We start from the raw sequence: 22,530 nt of genomic DNA, 5'->3' as shown, positions 1-22,530 counted from the left end.
GACCGCTGGCTACGTCCCTTCCGTCTTCAAGAGAGCGAGAGTTGCACCCCTTCTGAAAAAACCTACACTCGATCCCTCCGATGTCAACAACTACAGACCAGTATCCCTTCTTTCTTTTCTCTCCAAAACTCTTGAACGTGCCGTCCTTGGCCAGCTCTCCTGCTATCTCTCTCAGAATGAACTTCTTGATCCAAATCAGTCAGGTTTCAAGACTGGTCATTCAACTGAGACTGCTCTTCTCTGTGTCACGGAGGCTCTCCGCACTGCTAAAGCTAACTCTCTCTCCTCTGCTCTCATCCTTCTAGACCTATCTGCTGCCTTTGATACTGTGAACCATCAGATCCTCCTCTCCACCCTCTCCGAGTTGGGCATCTCCGGCGCGGCTCACGCTTGGATTGCGTCCTACCTGACAGATCGCTCCTACCAGGTGGCGTGGCGAGAATCTGTCTCCGCACCACGTGCTCTCACCACTGGTGTCCCCCAGGGCTCTGTTCTAGGCCCTCTCCTATTCTCGCTATACACCAAGTCACTTGGCTCTGTCATATCCTCACGTGGTCTCTCCTATCATTGCTATGCAGACGACACACAATTAATCTTCTCCTTTCCCCCTTCTGATAACCAGGTGGCGAATCGCATCTCTGCATGTCTGGCAGACATATCAGTGTGGATGACGGATCACCACCTCAAGCTGAACCTCGGCAAGACGGAGCTGCTCTTCCTCCCGGGGAAGGACTGCCCGTTCCATGATCTCGCCATCACGGTTGACAACTCCATTGTGTCCTCCTCCCAGAGTGCTAAGAACCTTGGCGTGACCCTGGACAACACCCTGTCGTTCTCCACTAACATCAAGGCGGTGACCCGATCCTGTAGGTTCATGCTCTACAACATTCGCAGAGTACGACCCTGCCTCACACAGGAAGCGGCGCAGGTCCTAATCCAGGCACTTGACATCTCCCGTCTGGATTACTGCAACTCGCTGTTGGCTGGGCTCCCTACCTGTGCCATTAAACCCCTACAACTCATCCAGAACGCCGCAGCCCGTCTGGTGTTCAACCTTCCCAAGTTCTCTCACGTCACCCCGCTCCTCCGCTCTCTCCACTGGCTTCCAGTTGAAGCTCGCATCCGCTACAAGACCATGGTGCTTGCATACGGAGCTGTGAGGGGAACGGCACCTCCGTACCTTCAGGCTCTGATCAGGCCCTACACCCAAACAAGGGCACTGCGTTCATCCACCTCTGGCCTGCTCGCCTCCCTACCTCTGAGGAAGCACAGTTCCCGCTCAGCCCAGTCAAAACTGTTCGCTGCTCTGGCACCCCAATGGTGGAACAAGCTCCCTCACGAAGCCAGGACAGCGGAGTCAATCACCACCTTCCGGAGACACCTGAAACCCCACCTCTTTAAGGAATACCTAGGAATGGATAAAGTAATCCTTCTAACACCCGCCCTTAAAAGATATAGATGTACTATTGTAAAGTGGTTGTTCCACTGGATATCATAAGGTGAATGCACCAATTTGTAAGTCGCTCTGGATAAGAGCGTCTGCTAAATGACTTAAATGTAAATGTAAATGTAAAAGTGTTTATCGAAACCAACCAACCACTGCCAAGTAGCTTTCAGTGATGCTCTGTCTTGACCTCTTCTGATGGGGCTGAGCCTTAAAGCCTCTGTCTAAAGCCCCTTTAATATGTGTAAACAGACAGTTTGGGCTGTAACTCTGAGATGAGGTGAGCTGGAGTGTATTCGTTAGGCACCAAAACCGACTGAAACCGGGAGGGACTACCTGAACTTGTCCAATAAGAAACGTTTGTTTTTTCGCTTTCCATTGCAAAGCGTTTTGCTACGGCGTGCCCTAATGAACACGACCCTGGATAGCTACTGTACCTACTGCAGCTGGAGCCAATCCGACCCTGCAGGCCAGCCCTAACCACAGCTCACAGGACCAGGCTGTGCAAACACCTGCAGCCCCACATCAAACAGCAACACTCATAGGACGGCCCATGAGAAGGACCTGAGAACTGGTAAAGCCTCGGGGCAACGTCTGGACTAGATTACCAGATCCCTCTGATCCTATAGGTCTAATGGGCTTTGCTACTTGTCCCCCCTGTTATTCACTTCACCCTCTGATCATGTAGCTTCCAGGCTTTCCCAAGGTGAGATGTTACTTCTCAAGACCAAAGGCTCGGGCTGGGCAGGTAGAACAAGAGCCACAGCTCTGTAAAGGGCTCTGAGTAGAACTGCAGTATGTAGCAGTATGATAGGCTTTGTGTGTTCCAAACTTTGTATGTTCCAAATATGATCCAGGAACAGATTGTCAATGTGAAGGAATTTTGTGTACGTACTGTATATCAAAAGTTGTCTCACATGGAACTGATACTGTATGTACAGCTATAGCAGCTGGGTTCTTCTTGAATGCTTTGATACTCTGGACTGCGAGGTTTATTGAGTTTCTTTGTAGTTTTGATCTTTTCATGGTATATTAAATCTTCAAAGAAATATCCATGCAGGCTTTCCTCTTATTTTTACATCATAAACTCCTGAGCTCTTTGAATAAATCTAGAAAAAGGCCTGTGATTGAGAAATATTTACCAGTCTCTCTCTTTCTTTGTCTTGTCTGATCAGGTTCTCAAAGCACTAGTACTTTTTATCTCCATCCTTCTCTCGCTCTCTCTCCGTCTCCGACTGTGTAAGCGGTCTCTTGCCTGCATGTGAGATTACACTGTGTACAGTGCACATCCTCAGGGCACTTCACTTCTTATTTAACATGCCCGTACACTGGCTGGCTGCTGACATTAAGCTGTTCTCCTCTGATCTAAATTAATTACAAATGGTCCCTGGCAGTGACCGTTTTGCCTCTTGCTACTTTCTCTCACTTTGCAATATCTTCATTCCCTTTCTGTCTCAATAACTCAGAGTAGACTTTCTGTTTGCAGCCTTGAATACTAGACTTCATAACTGAGAATACGAGGGACAGTTTGAGAGAACGAGCAAGAGAGAGCGAGTAGTAGAGCACTGCTCAAAGACTCTGTGATTGTAAATGCCACGACTGAGGCCTCTGTTTTGTGTCACTGTTTGCATGTTTTGAAAATAAAGTTAATTCTAACAGCCTTCGCCCCAGCTGAAGCTTTATAAGTTAGATTTGAGTGAGGGCGGGAAAGGGAATGCTCTCTAGCTAGCCACATGCAAGAGCTTTAATTAGTAAGTAATGCAGATCTGAGGTGCCTTCAGTTCGAGTGAATGTTTTCTACGTTGCGTAACGATTTGGACTGAATGACACGTTTCCCCAAAACGCTCTTGTCCTTTCTTGAACAGATTTGAGGTACATTTGCTCCATTTGGTGAATGTGGCAGGTGTGGCTTGAAACAATGAGTGATGTCTTTAAAGGGCAGCAGTGCATTTTGAACCCCCAACCCAACACCTCCCTGTTTTTCAACTGGTCACTCAGTGAGCAGCTTCATTTTTTTTAAATGTTGCACTGCGTGTTTGCGAACTGAACGCAGCCCAGATCTGTGTCTTGTTGGATGTGCAGCTGTTTCACCCTGGGAGAGAAGCTAAGACCATACATACATAAATATGTGGTGGAATGGGAAGCAGATGGGGATTTGGAAGGAGTGATGAGGTAATGGAAGGAGGAAACAACTATGCCAGGATGATAGATTGTAACGTTTCCGCGACACTGACCCACAGGGGCATGACTACAATACAGGGACCTTGTCACGCTATGCCATACACTTGAACAACACTGCCATCCTGAGAGAAAGAGAAACCGTACATATAGCTTTTAAGTTAGAAAAGTAGATGTTTGAACTGAGGTTGAGAGAGACACAACAGACACAGTGGGCATGAGCAGTTGAGTACTAATCCCAGTATGCCTACAGTGAGGGAAAAAAGTATTTGATCCCATGCTGATTTTGTACGTTTGCCCACTGACAAAGAAATGATCAGTCTATAATTTTAATGGTAGGTTTATTTGAACAGTGAGAGACAGAATAACAACAAAACAATCCAGAAAAACGCATGTAAAAAATGTTATAAATCGATTTGCATTTTAATGAGGGAAATAAGTATTTGACCCCCTCTCAATCAGAAAGATTTCTGGCTCCCAGGTGTCTTTTACACAGGTAACGAGCTGAGATTAGGAGCACACTCTTAAAGGGAGTGCTCCTAATCGCAGCTTGTTACTTGTATAAAAGACACTGTCCACAGAAGCAATCAATCAATCAGATTCCAAACTCTCCACCATGGCCAAGACCAAAGAGCTCTCCAAGGATGTCAGGGACAAGATTGTAGACCTACACAAGGCTGGAATGGGCTACAAGACCATCGCCAAGCAGCTTGGTGAGAAGGTGACAACAGTTGGTGCGATTATTCGCAAATGGAGGAAACACAAAAGAACTGTCAATCTCCCTCGGCCTGTGGCTCCATGCAAGATCTCACCTCGTGGAGTTGCAATGATCATGAGAACGGTGAGGAATCAGCCCAGAACTACACGGGAGGATCTTGTCAATGATTTCAAGGCAGCTGGGACCATAGTCACCAAGAAAACAATTGGTAACACACTACGCCATGAAGGACTGAAATCCTGCAGCGCCCGCCAGGTCCCCCTGCTCAAGAAAGAACATATACATGCCCGTCTGAAGTTTGCCAATGAACATCTGAACGATTCAGAGGACAACTGGGTGAAAGTGTTGTGGTCAGATGAGACCAAAATGGAGCTCTTTGGCATCAACTCGACATGTTTGGAGGAGGAGGAATGCTGCCTATGACCCCAAGAACACCATCCCCACCATCAAACATGGAGGTGGAAACATGCTTTGGGGGTGTTTTTCTGCTAAGGGGACAGGACAACTTCACCGCATCAAAGGGACAATGGACGGGGCCATGTACCGTCAAATCTTGGGTGAGAACCTCCTTCCTTCAGCCAGGGCATTGAAAATGGGTCGTGGATGGGTATTCCAGCATGACAACGACCCAAAACACACGGCCAAGGCAACAAAGGAGTGGCTCAAGAAGAAGCACATTAAGGTCCTGAAGTGGTCTAGACAGTCGCCAGACCTTAATCCCATAGAAAATCTGTGGAGGGAGCTGAAGGTTCGAGTTGCCAAACGTCAGCCTCGAAACCTTAATGACTTGGAGAAGCTCTGCAAAGAGGAGTGGGACAAAATCCCTCCTGAGATGTGTGCAAACCTGGTGGCCAACTACAAGAAATGTCTGACCTCTGTGATTGCCAACAAGGGTTTTGCCACCAAGTACTAAGTCATGTTTTGCAGAGGGGTCAAATACTTATTTCCCTCATTAAAATGCAAATCAATTTTTAACATTTTTGATATGCGTTTTTCAGGATTTTTTTGTTGTTATTCTGTCTCTCACTGTTCAAATAAACCTACCATTAAAATTATAGACTGATCATTTCTTTGTCAGTGGGCAAACGTACAAAATCAGCAGGGGATCAAATACTTTTTTCCCTCACTGTATGTATGCTAGGCTAATCCCAGTCATCCCAGAGGAGAGCAGCCTTCCACAGCCTTACAGCACCATGAATTAGCAGCACTGTGATGAGCGCACCAGGAGGCACGCTGCCCATGATCATTCCCCAGCAGGGGGCCAGCAGGGAGCCAGTTGCAGTCTGGGGCTCATCCATAAACATGAAGCGTAGTCCCACTGAGCATCCATGGTGGTGCCCCACCACCACTACTCACTCAGCACCCAAAAGTGTCTACCCTGTCCTTCACCACTTAACATTGCTTTAATGGTTATTTTGATGTAAGTCTCCCCTTCATTTAGATCATGTTTCCCCTTCATTTCAATTCCAGAGTTTGGCTGAATAGTAACACCACTGGGTTAAATTCCCGAGTCTGGATTCCTGAGAGGGTTTGCTTCTTAAGTGAGGGAAAGAAATGAAGGAAAGAGGTTTTCAAGTCAAATTCAGAGTCATGTTCTTCACTCAACCTCTTGGTGAAGTCAGACTGAATTAGAAACAAGCTGTGAACTTCAATCCGTCTGACTGTGCTCTAGTCATCTGAGCATTATGTAATTGTGTTCTGCAGTCCTGATCCTATCTTCAAAGTTTACTGTTGAAACAGCATGTAAGACACCACATTAAACCCAGCAGCACGGCTGAAATCACTCAGATCTCCTAGCTGAGTAACCAAAGACAGAAGCTAGACTGTACTGTATGTACACTGATGTTGTTTTAGGTAGGGTACAACCAGTATCACAATAAAGGAATAATATCAATGTGAACCCCTTAGGGGAAAAGGGAAAAGCACACTGATGTGGTACCTACCATACCATAACATTATTCTATCTCCCTATTCACACAAACAACCCAGAAGAAGCTCATATTCAGCTGACATGCTAATTGTATGGTTTGGGGCTTATCTACAGTAACCCCTGGTACACAAAGTCATGAACTCGATGGGGTCACTTTAATGAATTAATAGATTTATTCATTAATACTAATTTCCGTGTCTTGTCATACAGAATTATTAGACACCATTTTCTTGTGAAAGTGCTCTCAGTGCATTCCTCATTCTCAGTCCCCTGGGACAGACCTGTCCTACAGAGCAGCAGAGAAGAGAGGGACCTGGCAACAAAACAACAGCCCACAGACAGGAAGCACAGTCTAGGTCAGCCTGTCTGACTGACTGGGAGACAATGTGCTGCTGAAGAGACACAGAGAGACACAGAGAGAGACAGAGAGAACAAGGTGACCTGCCAACACCCAAAAAGGCTATCTATCAGTCTTCCTCTGAGAGTGTGGAATTTAGTGCACATGGGCAGAATACATTTAACCCTAACCATGCCTCTATGAAATCAAAACAACACTCCACAAACATCATGATATTGGAAATGATTTATTGTACTTATTTTACTGCCCATCACATTATGATTTGGCACAGTCTCAGAAAGAAAATTGCTCAAAGGGCAATTGTTGTATATTATAAATGTCAGCTTTCTATATATATATATATATATATATATATATATATATATATACATATATTATTTATATTTATTTTACCTTTATTTAACTAGGCAAGTCAGTTAAGAACAAATTCTTATATGCAATGTCGTCCTAGGAACAGTGGGTTAACTGCCTTGTTTAGGGCCAAAACGACAGATTTGTACCTTGTTAGCTCGATCAATCAATGTGGTAGCCTAACAAGTGATTAGCAATGATTTCGTTGAGAGGATTTAGGTAGGTTAGGTTGTAGTGCCACCCTCTGGTTAGAAGTGCATAGTTTCATTCTCTTTGGTCAAAATTATGCGAAGAAAACAACATTTAATAGGTTATTTTTCCATTTAGGGCACCTTACGATACCAAGATGTCATTAATTGAAATGTATTAATCCTGTATCTGCATTCCATCAGTTAGTGTTGATTGAAGTAAGAGGGTTCAACTTTGTTGTTACACAACATTGACATTGGGAGGTGGAGTCAATTTACAGTAGGCTATGCACTCCAAATGTACTTTCTCCTCTGACTATCGTATCGATTTCAAATCAGTCATTATCAACGGGTTTAATAACGGGACTGTTTGTTGTATATCAACCACTAGGTGAAAGGTTCTACAAAACGGCAAGGAAAGCAGCTGAATTTGCTTTCGTCAAGGAGGCGTTTGAGTAGTCGCAGAAACCGTTAACACTGGACTTTAATGCGCAAATGAGAAGAAAATGAGCGAGAATAAAGAAACCGACTGCTTGTGTTTCTATGTCAACGGTAAAAAGGTAAATCATTTACTGTGTTATTGTATTGTGCATTAGCTGTATGTTGGTTTAAGGTGAAGCACTTTGCGATTATTTTGCACGTTGCCTAACTTTATCCAACTACGTACTGTTCCTGTACAAAACTGCATGGCTGCTAATGTTGTTGATCAATGATTACTTCCCGTCGTCTGTGTTTGTACCAAAGATACTGGATGTAGGCTTCAGGCCTACTGTCTCAGAATGACCGAAAAACTACTGCATGTGTTTTACACGATTTCTCTCCTGCTTTCAAACAGGTGACCGAAAACAATGCAGACCCAGAGACTATGTTACTGTCTTACCTCCGAGAGAGGTGTATCCTTTCCTTGCTGAAAATGTATAGATGAGAAGTGAAGCACCCACATTGAATTAAGTATTTACATTGAAATGAATAATATAGTGTACTATTTTTGTAGTGTACTCTTATTAATATTTATCCTGAAGAAAAACGGACAGATGTTGCGTAAACTATAGCCAACTGATTGCACAATCAGTAACTTAAAAGTTCATACTTTATGGGTAGCCTAGGGTGGTGCACTGATTTTTCTAAGTGTGTTTTGTTTACCACACAAGCCAGTCCAGAGTGAGGTGTGACAATAATGTTATAAGGCCTATCAGAGAGAGTTCCATGGTGCGTGTCACTGTGAGTGTGCACTTTCCTTTGATTAGGATTGACTGTATAATATATCCGTTGAAATCGTTTAATGTTATGGTATGTGGAAATATGGATACTGATAGATTGTCTAGCCCAAGCAGAGTGTCTCCTCAGCTGGTAACGTTGTGTGGGTTGAATTTCTGCATTGATCACATACTGAAAATGTATCCATCGATCACTCACTGTACTGTAAATCACTTTGGATAAAAATGTCTGCTGAGTGGCATGTACTATTATATTCCTTGACGGTGCCTGACTCCAGTGAGGTTGACTGGTACCAAGTACGGATGTGGAGGAGGAGGATGTGGAGCCTGTACTGTCATGGTGTCTCGCTACCAGCCTGGCACCAAGACCATCCTGTATCCTTTCATCCCTCAATAAATGATTGACTGATTTTTATGAACTTTACACTGTTGATGAATACTATAATTGGCATATTGAGACAGTAACTTTTAAGTAGGCCTTTTCTGTGGGGTGGCAGGTAGCCTAGTGGTTAGAGCGTTGGGCCAGTAACTGAAAGGTTGCTGGATTGAATCCCCGAGCTGACAAGGTAAAAATCTGTCGTTCTGCCCCTGAACAAGTTAACCAACCCACTGTTCCCTGGTAGGCCGTCATTGTAAATAAGAATTTGTATGAAGTGCATAGCGTGTCTGTATAGTTGTGGCAGAAGGTGCTTTTTGGACACAATTTGCATGAAGAAAAACTGATGCATGGACAAATCCAACATTTATCTTCCAGTGTCTTCAAAGCCCTACTTATGATGTTCTCTATAAAACTTGGATGATATATTACGTTCATATTGAAAATGTAAATGCCACTTAGGCCAGTTTACCTTCACCTACTAGCCATTACTCTGCCAACGCCTGCCTGCTGCCAGTCTGCCAGCTTCAGGGGGCAGCAGTCACCACTGTGGAGGGCATTGGCAACACCAAGACCAGGGTGCACCCAGTACAGGTAGGCCCTACGATGGATGGCTGAAGCTCTCATTCAGTGTGGCTGACTGGATTATATGCTTGTGTGTGTGCTTGCAGGAGCGTATAGCCAAGGCCCACGGGTCTCAGTGTGGGTTCTGTACTCCAGGCATGGTGATGTCCATGTACACTTTACTGAGGAACAAACCACAGCCCAACATGGAGGACATCACAGTGGCACTTGGAGGCAATTTGTGCCGGTGCACAGGATATCGTCCCATTGTTGATGGCTGCAAGACTTTTAGTCCGGTATAAATTATATTGCACATAACAGACACACGCATTGCATTTGTATTTACTGTCTGTAAAGTGAATGTATAACCCATCCTGTTATCCATCTTTAGGAATCAAACTGTTGTCAAGCCAATGGTAATGGTGCCGGATGTTGTCTGAATGGAGAGTCGTCTCCGGAGAGATCAGAGAATGTGAGTGACTCTTTCTATTCAGGCCATACGCATTTTATGAAATGTTTAACAGATTTTCCTTTTTTGAGAAGTGAGGCAACTGAGCGAATAAACATAAATAAAGTACAACCTCTTGTTAAAGTACTATATTAATCTTAGTTCAACACCTAGTGACCTAATCAAGAGATTCTTGCCTGACTTTAAGGCTTAAAGAGGCATGGTTCAGCCATAGCCCGATAGGAAGTATTTTGATCTCTTTACTGGAAGCTTGAGGACATTTTATTTTTGCTCTAAATCGTGCGACTTTAAAAAATATATATATATATATTTGTGTGAAGAGGGGCAGCCATTAAAGGGTAATATGCAGTTGCTACATCAATTTTTGGACTTGAATCATGTGTACCCATTCATTCTTGAAAATATAACTTAGAAATGATTCATGGGCTTGGTTCAACTGTCGTACCGCATCAGTGCCCAAAATATAAGCTCCACTCCAATGTTTGTAAACAAAGTAATGTAAAGAAACACTATATACCCTCAACATGGTTAAAAACTATAATTTGGATGGATGGTCAGTCCTTGCATCCATTGCTCTGTCTATGCATTTGAGTGTTTCTCTAGCCCTATCCCTCAGCTTTTTACAGAAATGGGGGAAGCTGCTTTTTACTGTTTCAACTGCTGATTGCTCCTTTAAACACTACATTTAATTTGCATGGCTTAGCTGTATAATATAATTTAGTCATTGTATTGTCGAGTGGCGCAGCGGTCTTAGGCAGTGCATCTCAGTGCTAGAGGCCTCACTACAGACCCTGGTTCGATTCCAGGCTGTATCACAACCGGCCGTGATTGGGAGGCGCCCAATTGGCCCAGCATCGTTAGGGTTTGGCCGGGGTAGGCTGTCATTGTAAATAAGAATTTGTTCTTAACTGACTTGCCTAGTTAAAGGTTCAATTTAAACAAATGTTACCACCTCACTAATGACATTGTAAAGTTATAGTTCACAATTCCATGACATTGCTGCATTTAATCCGATTTAACACACTTGTTTTATAAAAAGCGAGACGTGTTTGTTGGCATACATGACATTGACTGTGTCTTCCAGGAGCTTCCACCACAGCTGTTTGACCAGGAGGACCTCCTCCCTCTGGACCCCACCCAAGATCTCATCTTCCCACCAGAACTCATAGTAAGGCAGCGGGACTAGTGGCCACTCAATGTACTAGTGGTCAAATAGTGAATTACACAGTTTGATATGCTCTCATCATATACTGTATGTCACTGTGTAACAGTCAAAAAGTACCATTCTTCAGTCTAAAATAGTTGAATTAACAACCTTTACACAAGACAGAATTATTAATTGACACCAAATTGGCAAAATACTGTTATTTTGCTATAAGAGTTGTCCGTCGAATGCCTCATAGGTCTTAGACTGTTTTAACGACATTAGACTATATCCTCGTTAGTCTATAACCTAGCGATATTTATATCCTGACAATCCTCCGCTATCCTCCACTCAGCTGATGGCAGAGACAGAGCCCCAGGTTAGTCAGCTGTTCCGTGGGGAAAGGATGGTGTGGGTCTCCCCTGTGTCTCTGGAGGAACTGATCCAGCTGAAGACCAGCCACCCTCAGGCACCGCTGGTCATGGGCAACACCAACATCGGCCCAGACATCAAGTTCAAAGGTGCCTGGCATCCCATAATAATATCACCCACCAGAGTCCAAGAGCTGTTCGAGGTTACCAAGACTCCGCAAGGTAAGCTCTCTTGTTCTTATTCTCTCTCTCTCGGTTTCGGTCTCAGTCTCTCTCGGTCTCTCAGAACTGTTCATGTTTGTCTGTTGTGTCTGTAGGTGTGTGTATCGGGGCTGGCTGCAGTCTGTCTGTGGTTAAGGCCCTGTTGGAGGGGCTGGTCCAGGAGATTCCTGAGGAGAAGACAGAGATATACAGATCCCTCCTACAGCAGCTGGGGAACCTGGGAGGACAGCAGATACGCAACGTTGCCGTGCGTATGAGTCATCTGTTTCTGTCATTCACTAACAGCTTTGTAGCCTGGTCCCAGATGGTGGCCTGGTTTGTCCGGTCTTGCCAGCACCTTTGGTCATTGTTGGCTATATAGCACAAACAGGTCTGGAACCAGGCTAACAGCTGTGCTGCACATTACTGTCCAAATCGCTACGTCTTAACTACCCTCAGGGGATCACTGGTAAACATGTATTTTTGCATTTGTTTGACTGTTAAACATATTTATGGTGTGTTTCTGTGTGTGTTAGTCCATAGGAGGCAATATTGTCAGTGCATATCCCAATTCAGACCTGAACCCTGTGTTCGCTGCTGGGAACTGCACACTTAATGTGGTGTCAAAGAGTGAGTTGTCAGTAGTGACCATTTTCATTCATTTCATTTATTCTGTGTCTAATTTAACCATGTTTTGTATTGAATTATTACAAATCATTGTGTTAATTGGTTCTATACCAGGGGGAAGACAAGAAATCCTGCTTAATAAAGATTTCTTTGTGGGGTTTGGAAAAACATCTCTAAAACCGGATGAGATTGTCCTGTCTGTGTTCATACCAGTATCTAGACAGGTATAGTAAGAAGCCACTTGGGAATGGAGAACCTCTTGAGAATCTCATGCATTTGACCTCACCAGGAAGAACTCCTGGCCTTAAGGTGAGTTGAATCCTGTGTTTGCAGGGAGAGTTCATGCGAGCGTTCCGCCAGGCCCCTCGTAAGGAGAATGCCCTGGCCACAGTGACCACTGGGATGAGGGTCATGTTCACAGAGGGTTCCAGCGTGGTCAAGGAGCTTAGTATCTACTACGGCGGTGTAGGGCCATGCACTGTCAGCGCCACCAAAACATGTGCTGCAGTCATCGGAAGGTACAGAGGGAATTTTTAACACAATTAGCAGGGTTTGGTTAATGGGCTATTTTTCTTTTGAGGAGAGCTAGCTAAACTTGTTTGTAATTCATATGTTTCCTTGTTACCCTCCTCAGTAATGTTCTTGTGTTACATTATCTGTGTTTTACATCCTTGCTTGTTTTGTACCCCCCACATCCAAACACACACCCCTCCAGGAAGTGGGATGAGCAGACGCTGAGTGAAGCCTACACCCAACTCTTAGATGAGATATCCCTGTCTCCCTCCCACCCCGGTGGGCAGGTGGAGTTCCGCAGGTCCCTAACTCTCAGCCTCCTCTTCAAGTTCAATCTGCAGATGCTGCACAAGCTCTGGGAGATGGTATGGACTGGGTCACTCTTCGCCCAATTGGCAGCCTACTTGGCAAACTTGAAATTTCTAACGTGGATTTGCTAATGTTTCTCGAAATATAGATATGTTTTTGGTATTGTACAGAATGTGATCCAGGAGGACCTATCAGAAGAGATGAGCAGTGGAATACGTCCACTACCTAAACAGCTACAGCCCAGCCTACAAGAGTTCCAGGTCTGTTTGATTTTATTTTAGTCGGTTGAAGACGAATTTTGCGATTTCACCTACCCCAACCAGTGACTATTCCTCATTGTGCAGTACGTGTGATCTGACAACATGAACAAATGCTCCACAAACGCCCAAATCATCCTTTTAGAAACGTGATGCAGGTCTTTACGTGTTGTACACGTGCCATTGTCATTCTGAACGTTATATTCCATTTTGTTTTGCGACTCGAGCAATACCTCGCCGTCCCTTCTAGCAGCAGGCTTCACGGAGAATGGAACAGCTGGATAGGGGAAACGGCTCGAATCGTACCATTTCATGTGTGCAACACCTAAAGAACCTGCATCATTATACTGGGACATTTCTAAAAGGAAGTTTTTGGTTGTTTTTGGAGCATTTGTTCGTTTTTTTCAGAGCCCCCATACTGCATAACGAGGGTGAGGAAGTGAAGCGCTGGTTGGAGTAAATTGTAAAAAAAAGTGTCTGGACCCTAATCTAGCATGCAATTTACATTGAAAATGTTCATTTGTTTGTAAAAATGCAAACTTATTTTTTTAAGAACAAATTCTTATTAACAATCATGGTTTGATCATGTTAACCCAGGACTAAAATCTCACGTCATTTAGTCAGTTCACGAAAGATTACCCCTGCCTACAAACCAACATTTCCTCTGAGGACAATAAAGTTGGGTTGATTGGTGTGGAAACAAACATGGTTACATTTCAGGCTGTCATAAAAACATGTGTTTTGGTCTCAGGCTGTGGTGAAAGGCCAGAGTGGCGACGACCCAGTAGGTCGGCCGATCATGCACCGTTCAGCCATCAGCCAGGCTACTGGAGAAGCTGTTTACTGTGATGACATCCCCAAGATGGACGGAGAGCTCCACATAGTCCTGGTCACTAGCACCAGACCACACGCTAAGATCCTGTAAGTCCTGGAGAACATTGCAAAGTATTCATGGATAAGTTTCCTCACAAACCACTTTCTTAGTTCATAACATACTGAGCTCTATTTTAACAAACCTAAAGCAATGGTAAATCTAAGCACTGGCGGTAGCACTATAGGTCGAGGGGGGGGGGGGGGGGGGTCAGAAATATTTGTGCTATTTTCACAGCCGGAATTGTGAGCGCATTAGCTAGTGGTGGCACGATGAATAAACAAGTTGTAGGTGTGACGAGGGCTTGGCCACTCACTGGCCAATCAAGGGCGTTCCATGGCTTAATACTGCATGCTTTTGTCAAGTTCTGTTGGTTATTGGCGGTCTGTGTGTTGTCATCAACTCTAATTCGGCTGGGGGAACGGAATATTCTCATCCTAGTCCCCCTTTTATTAAAAAATACATACATTTGGAACTCATTCGGGGTCTCAACTTATTGTTGAGAGTTAGAACAATAGAATGAACAAGGTGCAATTAAGAAATTTGGTTGTGCATAAGCAGTTACACAATTAGTCCATGTCAGCAATTTTTTTTTTCTTCCAGCAGCCAGCTATCTAAACTTGTAAGCGTGGTCAAATTACCGACCTGTGTGGTCCATTGGTCATCAGTTATCATATTAAAAAAAGTAGGACTTTCCTGTGGGGTGGCAGGTAGCCTAGTGGTTAGAGCGTTGGGCCAGTAACAGAAAGGTTGCTGGATCGAATCCCCGATCCGACAAGGTAAAAATCTGTCGTTCTGCCCCTGAGCAAGGCAGTTAACCCACTGTTCCCCGGGTGCCACCTCTCTGATTCAGAGGTTGGGTTAAATGCGGAAGATGCCTTATCTTACCTCATTTGCACTCACTGTACTTTTTGTTTTCTTTTGTTCTACTGTATTATTGACTGTATGTTTTGTTTATTCCATATGTAACTCTGTGTCGAATTGCTATGCTTTATCTTGGCCAGGTCGCAGTTGCAAATGAGAACTTGTTCTCAACTACCCTACCTGGTTAAATAAACATTAAATAAAATAAAAATTCAGTTGTACTTTCCCCTTTAACAGGCCGAAATTGCCAAAGAGCATGTGCTTGACAATTTGCGCTGGCTTAATGCTATCTGAAAATGGAGCCCACTGTGTAGCCCAGGGGTAGCCAAATAGATTCAGCTGCGGGGCAGTTTTTTGGGGGTCGGAGTTGGAGGTCAGTGGGGCCGGGATGTAATTATAATAATTTGTACTATGCAAATTGACCACAAGCCAATAAGAGATTGCATTAACTTCATACCTTGATTACATTGAGACACGATCACGTCTCTTTTTATTTGAGGGATTACTAAATCATTTTTCTAAATTAAAATCATTGTTTGTTTTCCTAAACTTTGGAGGGCCAAAAAGAATCTCTTGCAGGACGGTTTTGGCCCACGGGCCACCTGTTGTACACCCCTGGTGTAGATCATACAGTGAGCAGTCCCAATCATTCATATAATCACCAATACTGCCTCTCATTTAATGAGGAATCTTAAGATGTTCATTTGGCTGCACTGTGCTGAATCAATATCCCTAATAAATATTGAATGATAAAAATCTAATAGAACCATCTATCCACAGCCAACAGTAATAATGGGTTTTATCCAGGTTGTATAGAATACAAAGTATAGACCTTACTCACACATTCACAATTCATTGGACAGGAAGTGGGCTTCATAGACACACCAGTGTAGAGCGACTAGCTATTGTTAACCAGCATGGTGCGTCATGTGGTCCTCAATAGGTTGTTATCCTCATTGTTAAATGGGTATACACCACCATAGATCCTTACCTGAATGTCATTCACTGTAAATGAGTAATGGCCATATAAACACAATGCCATGTATAATCCTAACCTGTATGAAATGAGAGGTAGTATTGGTTAGTATGTGAATGACTGTCTCTCTACACACTGTATTTTTTTCCTCCCCCTCCTAACAGAGACATAGATATCAGTGAAGCTCTCCAGGTTCCAGGTGTGGTGGATGTCATCACTTCTAAAGACATCCCAGGGAAGAAGTTCAGGACATTTACAGGCATAGACGAGGACATTCTGGCTCAGAATGAGGTATTGTAGTGCTTTATCGAAGAGACACAACCAGAATCACACGTGTCGTGTCATGTCATATCATATGTGTTGTTGTTTTCATACAGTGTATGATATCATCAAAGGCTTGTCCAGTGTGTTGTCACACCGGAACTGAGTAGCCATGCTGTTTATTCACCTCACAATGCAGACTATACTGTGTATATACAAAAGTATGTGGACACCCCTTCAAATTAGTGTATTCTGCTATTTCAGCCACACCCGTTGCTGACAGGTGTGTAAAATCGAGCACACAGCCATGTAATCTCCATAGATTAACATTAGGCAGTAGAATGACCTTACTGAAGAGCTCCGTGACTTTCAAAGTGGCCCTGTCATAGGATGTCACCTTTCCAACAAGTCAGTTCTTGAAATGTATGCCCTGCAAGACCTGCCCCGGTCAACTGTTGGTGCTGTTATTGTGAAGTGGAACGTCTAGGAGCAACAATGGCTCAGCCGCGAAGTGTTAGGCCACACAAGCTCACAGAACGGGACCGCCGAGTGCTAAAGCGCATATCGTGTAAAAAATCATCTGTCCTTGGCTGCAACACTCACTACCGAGTTCCAACTGCCTCTGGAAGCATCGTCGCCGGGAGCTTCATGAAGTGGGTTTCCATGGCCGAGTAGCTGCACACAAGCTTAAGATCTCCATGCGCAATGCCAAGCGTCGGCTGGAGTGGTGTAAAGCTCGCCGCCATTGGACTCTGGAGCAGTGGAAACACATTCTCTGGAGTGATGAATCACGCTTCACAATCTGGCAGTCCGACGGACGAATTTGGGTATGGTGGATGTCAGGAGAATACTAACTGTAACGTTTGGTGGAGGAGGAATAATGGCCTTGGGATGTTTTTCATGGTTTGGGCTAGGCCTCTTAGTTTCAGTGAAGAGAAATCTTAACGCTACAGCATACAATGACATTCTAGATGATTCTGTGCTTCCAACTTTGTGGCAACCGTTTGGGGAAGGCCTTTTCCTGTTTCAGCATGACAATGCCCCTGTGCACAAAGCAAGGTCTACAGGGAAATGGTTTGACTGGCCTGCACAGATCCCTGACCTCATCGAAAACCTTTGGGATATATTGGAACGCCGACTGCGAGCCAGGCCTAATCGCCCAACATCAGTGCCTGACCTCACTAATGCTCTTTTGGCTGAATGGAAGCAAGTCCCCCAACTCCATATTAATGCCCATGATTTTGGAATGAGATGTTCGACGAGCAGGTCTCCACATACGTTTGGTCATGTATGAAGGCCATTCTCACACAGATGCATGACTGTTAGTTAATACGATGTTCACAAATGTTATTGCCAGGTTTATGTACGTCTCTCTTCCTCAGGTGTCATGCGTGGGTCACATGGTGTGTGCAGTGGTGGCTGACACCAGGAAGCAGGCTAAGAGAGGGGCGGCTCTAGTGAAGATCGGCTATGAGGATCTGCCAGGCCCAGTGTTCACTGTTGAGGAGGCTATTGAGAAACAGTCCTTCTTTCTGCCCCAGAGGATGATCGAGCGAGGCAACGTGGACGTGGCTTTTGATAAGGTTGACCATGTTTATGAAGGTACAGTATGTCTTAGTTTCGTATGCGTACCAGGTGTGTCAACCTGGTTCCTATCTTGAGTGTTTGTACCGGTTAAGTTTATGCACTGAGCCGTGCTGTGCTCTTTAATCTCAGGGGAGATCCGGCTTGGTGGTCAGGAGCATTTCTACATGGAAACACAGAGCATGGTTGTTGTGCCTTCTGGTGAAGACAGGGAGCTCAAAGTTTATCTCTCCTGTCAACACCCAACCTATACCCAGGTACAGTCAACTCTACTTCCTCAATCTCCATCCCTGAGGATAGGAAAATATCAAATAGTCACTGTTCAAGTGTAAGGCATTACTCCTAATTGCCAAATGAAATGTTTCTTGTCTGTGTCTTTTCTGTAGGAATCCATCGCAGAGACTCTTGGGATTCCCTCCAACCGAGTGTCCTGCCATGTGAAGAGGGTTGGCGGAGCGTTTGGAGGGAAAGTGACCAAAACGTCTATCATAGCCTGCATCACTTCTGTGGCTGCATGGAAGTAAGTAGAATACTTCTAAAATAACCTACTTGATCCAATGATACATTACATATTTAACCCAAATGCAATGGTAATCTATAAATCCAAAACATAATTGATGTGTTTGTTTGAATCCCGGCCTGTTCTGATCTGTCTACCCAGGACTGGTCGGGCTGTGCGTTGTGTTCTGGAGAGAGGAGAGGACATGCTGATCACTGGGGCCCGCCACCCTGTCCTGGGCAAACACAAGGTGCTTCCCCTCTTAAGGCTTTGTGATGTGACTGACTCACAAAGGGAGGCATTTGAGGGATCTCTAAGTGGTACTATAGATTTGACTGATGGTGTGTTAATGTCTCCAGGTGGGCTTTATGAACGATGGGAGGATAATGGCTGCTGATCTACATTATTACGCCAACTCTGGAAACACTGCAGATGAGTCTTTGTTGGTGAGTCACTCTTCCTCTGCCTTTCACCGTTCAAGCCTTAACCCCAAGTCGTCCTTGACACCTAATACCAGACGCTGTCTCTATGCTTGTCATAGACAGTGTCTGAGCTCTTTGCCCCCTCCCTTTCTCCAGGTAATAGAGAAGATTCTCCTTCACCTGGACAATGCGTACAACGTGCCCAACCTTCGCGGTCGCTCGGTGGCGTGTAAAACCAACCTGCCCTCCAACACGGCGTTCCGAGGATTCGGTGTGCCCCAGAGCATGTTGGTCACTGAGAATATGATCAATGACGTGGCCATGAAGTTGGGCTGCAACGCTGAAGAGGTCAGGGGTGAAGTGTTAGGGGTCCGGGAGGGTAATGGGGACAGGGAGGAAAGCCATATAAATAGAACCTGGCTAATTGTCTATAATAATAGTGGGTGGTACCAGAGCCTTATAGAGGAAAATCGAATTGATATAAACAAAAATCTCTCAGTGGGTAGTCTCGTGACAGACATGCATAAATTAAGTCTGTTCAAAAACTGATGACGTCGGAGATTTTTAAGATAGCTGAATATGCTATAAAGTCAATATGCTATAAATGCCTTAGATTTCATAAAGTACTGTATACACTTCATAACACAGTTCTCTTAATAATTTCTCTTTCTTGAGCAGATCCGTGAGATAAACATGTACAAGGAGGTGTCCCTGACACATTACAAGTTTGAGTTTGATCCTAAGAACCTCCTGCGTTGCTGGGACGAATGCAAGGAGAAGTCTGACTACGGCAGCAGGCGCAAATCCATCGCCCAGTTTAACCAGCAGAACCGCTGGAAGAAGAGAGGCATGGCCACGATACCCATTAAGTATGGCATCGCATTCTCAGACGGCTTCCTGAACCAGGTTAGCTTTGCCTTTGCACTGTCAAATTAGCCAATCAAATTATACATAATGAATCGATAAAATAAAGGTATAAAGATATTTTCTGTGTGTGTGTGTGTCTGAGACAGGCTGCATCTCTGGTACACATCTACAAGGACGGTTCTGTTCTAGTCAGTCATGGTGGAACCGAGATGGGCCAGGGAATACACACTAAAATGCAACAGGTACTTACAGTATAGGTACTTACACTTAGCTTGACTAGTTGGAGTGAGACAATGATGTACTGCTTCTACTTGGCTGTATGTACTTTTGACATTCAATCAATTAATCTATCTCCAGGTGGCGAGTAGAGAGCTGCACATCCCCGCCTCTCTCATCCACATCACAGAGACCAACACCAGCGCTGTGCCCAACACCTGCCCCTCCGCCGCCTCCTTTGGCACGGATGCCAATGGCATGGCCGTGAAGGTACAGTATTACCTGGGATCTCCCCGGCTAGCCTGATCCCAGATCAGTTGGTGCTCCAACACCTGATGTGGATATTTTCCTGTTGGCGTGTTTAGTATGGATATTCAACCAATCGATCAGTCATATTCAACCGGTCTGTCGCGCGTTTTGTCTTGTCCCTTAGGATGCCTGTGAGACCCTGTACCAAAGACTAGAACCTGTCAGGAAACAGAACCCAGAAGGCACATGGCAGACCTGGGTATTTCATAACCACTTCCCATGACAAAATGATTTAAGTAGAACAGAGGGATATAAATCAGTTCATGAATAGCGACATGGTTCTAAATGACCTGTTTGTGTTCTGGAAAATAGGTGAACTCAGCATTCATCCAAAAGATCAGTCTGTCAGCTACTGGATACTACAGGTAATGAGATTCAGCATGCAGACCTAACACGTAGGAGTGTATAGAAGCCTTTCATATTATCTTTTATTTCACTATTGCAGATACAAACCATTGACCTTTAGAACTGTAGGGCCTATGTGTAAAATATTGCTACTCTTATCTAATGTGGAAAGATACAAACATGTATATATTTACAGTAGATAGCAATGTGGGTATAAATAATGTTTAACATAAACTGCTGACGTTTGCATAGGGGTCATGACCTCCACATGGACTGGGAGAAGCAGGAGGGCCGGCCGTATGCCTACTACACCTACGGTGCCTGCTGCAGTGAGGTGGAGGTCGACTGTCTCACTGGAGACTACAGGGTAACCTCACTTACACAACCAGTATCTCCTACATGCTTTTACTGTTGTTACACACTTTATCTTAGGTACTAGTCAGATGTTCAAATGAAGACATTCACTATTTCATACTATTAAATATGCACAATTTGACATTTGTTTTCTGCCCATGTCTAGACGGTGAGGACAGACATTGTTATGGATATTGGAAGGAGCATCAACCCCTCCGTAGACATTGGCCAGATTGAGGGCGCTTTCATCCAGGGTTTGGGTCTGTACACCATGGAGGAGCTGAAGTTCTCTCCCTCGGGAGTGTTGTACACACGTGGCCCGTCCCAGTACAAGATCCCTGCTGTCTGTGACATACCACTTCAGTTCAACGTCTACCTGCTTTCAGGCTCTGACAACCCACATGCCATCTACTCATCTAAGGTGAGAGAAGTGTGTGTGTGTGTGTGTGTGTGTGTGTGTGTGTGTGTGTGAGTGACCAGGAAAAACTATAGTTAAACTAGTTATAGCCTTTAAACAAGACCTTTGGTGTCTACAGTAGTCCGTAAAGAATGTTCTGTCGAGTTAATTTGACGATAAAGTAAATATTCTTCTCCACAGGGAATCGGAGAGCCAGTGCTGTTCCTGGGTAGCTCTGTGTTCTTCGCCATTAAAGACGCGGTGGCAGCAGCCCGGGTAGAGGCTGGTATGGTGGGACCCTTTACCCTGAACAGCCCTGCTACCCCAGAGAGGACCTGTCTGGCCTGTAACACCACCTTTACTCAGAAGGTAAGGCGACGCCACCAGCCAGTCTCAATTCACTCCCTACCCCAACCCATAATGCTTGACCCTAACCCATCAATGTTTGCCAATTTGAATATGGAGTTTTCATACTGCTTCCATCTTACAGATCTGCAAACATAAAGGAGTTAGGAACAGGAAGGGGTAGGGAGTGAAATGGAACCGGCAAGTCGCCAGTTCAATGTACTGTACCTTATTCACATGGCAGCCATGACTGTTTGAAATCCAACTTACTGCTCAGGAGTAATGGCAGCCATTGTTATTTTCCAGATTCCAGCCAGCAAACAAGGATCATTCCAACCATGGGCTTTGAATATTCCCTGAGTTAAAATAACATTCTGATTTGTCAGAGGTATTGATCACTGCCATAAGGAATACCACCTAATCATAGAATGTTACTAACATAGAAATTCTATATTTAGCTGAATAAGGATCAATAACACTGTATGATTGCAATACTTTAAATATCAAATTACAGAATAAGCCTATGCTTTTGCTGCCAACCTATACTTTGCTTAAAAAAACAAAAGTTTGTCTCAAATTAAATTTGATGTGAAAGGTAGGGTTGTCCAATTGTGAATCCATCCAATGCCATGTATGCCTTTCACTTTCAATAAATTGCATGTTTCTCAACTTGAATACATGCTTCAAAAATGTATACTTTATTAGTCAGACATCAGAATGCTTTACAGCACAGAATTAAACTAATGCTCAAAATTCAGTTCTATTTTTAGGTGAATCTGGGTTCTGTATGGTGAATGCTCTTGGCCGTAGGTCACAGATGCAGGATGTTAAAGTTAACAAACAGCCCAAAACATACACGACCAAACAACACCAGATGGTGTATTTATCTTAACCTTGGTTCCTAGGACAAAAGTGAAATTTCAAGCAACAGTCAAGCACATATTCTAGATACATTTCCAAGTCATCCAGAAAGCACACAATCTGCAAAAAACCCACCAATACCGA

General features: G+C 44.3%; 1 protein-coding gene across 1 annotated transcript; it reads left to right on the top strand.

The window, feature by feature from the left end:
- The first annotated feature begins 7,418 nt into the window (after positions 1-7,418).
- aox6 (aldehyde oxidase 6) lies at positions 7,419-22,200 on the top strand. The gene is made up of 31 exons (XM_014151595.2): positions 7,419-7,727; positions 8,003-8,060; positions 8,663-8,759; positions 9,246-9,354; positions 9,432-9,620; positions 9,716-9,796; positions 10,878-10,961; positions 11,293-11,530; positions 11,626-11,777; positions 12,046-12,139; positions 12,251-12,360; positions 12,470-12,654; positions 12,852-13,014; positions 13,129-13,218; positions 13,967-14,136; positions 16,091-16,217; positions 17,570-17,789; positions 17,904-18,028; positions 18,158-18,291; positions 18,433-18,520; positions 18,630-18,716; positions 18,849-19,040; positions 19,371-19,598; positions 19,706-19,801; positions 19,917-20,045; positions 20,209-20,283; positions 20,397-20,449; positions 20,682-20,796; positions 20,950-21,204; positions 21,382-21,549; positions 21,832-22,200. Exons 1-31 carry the CDS (start codon positions 7,674-7,676, stop codon positions 21,883-21,885), a joined length of 4,020 nt encoding a protein of 1,339 aa, XP_014007070.1. The 5' UTR covers positions 7,419-7,673; the 3' UTR covers positions 21,886-22,200.
- Positions 22,201-22,530: the final 330 nt, after the last annotated feature.

Source organism: Salmo salar, chromosome ssa17 (assembly GCF_905237065.1).
Source record: "Salmo salar chromosome ssa17, Ssal_v3.1, whole genome shotgun sequence".
NCBI lineage: Eukaryota > Metazoa > Chordata > Actinopteri > Salmoniformes > Salmonidae > Salmo > Salmo salar.
Note: the sequence above shows the minus strand (reverse complement) of the source record. Positions and strands in the feature narration are given on the sequence as shown.

What these genes read in the sequence shown, in the direction of transcription:
- aox6 (XM_014151595.2), top strand. Translation starts at nt 7,674, where the DNA reads ATGAGCGAGAATAAAGAAACCGACTGCTTGTGTTTCTATGTCAACGGT. An exon ending in CCAGGGTGCACCCAGTACAG is followed by an intron (nt 9,355 to 9,431) that starts GTAGGCCCTACG and finishes GTGTGCTTGCAG; the next exon opens with GAGCGTATAGCCAAGGCCCA. An exon ending in GTCTCACTGGAGACTACAGG is followed by an intron (nt 20,797 to 20,949) that starts GTAACCTCACTT and finishes GCCCATGTCTAG; the next exon opens with ACGGTGAGGACAGACATTGT.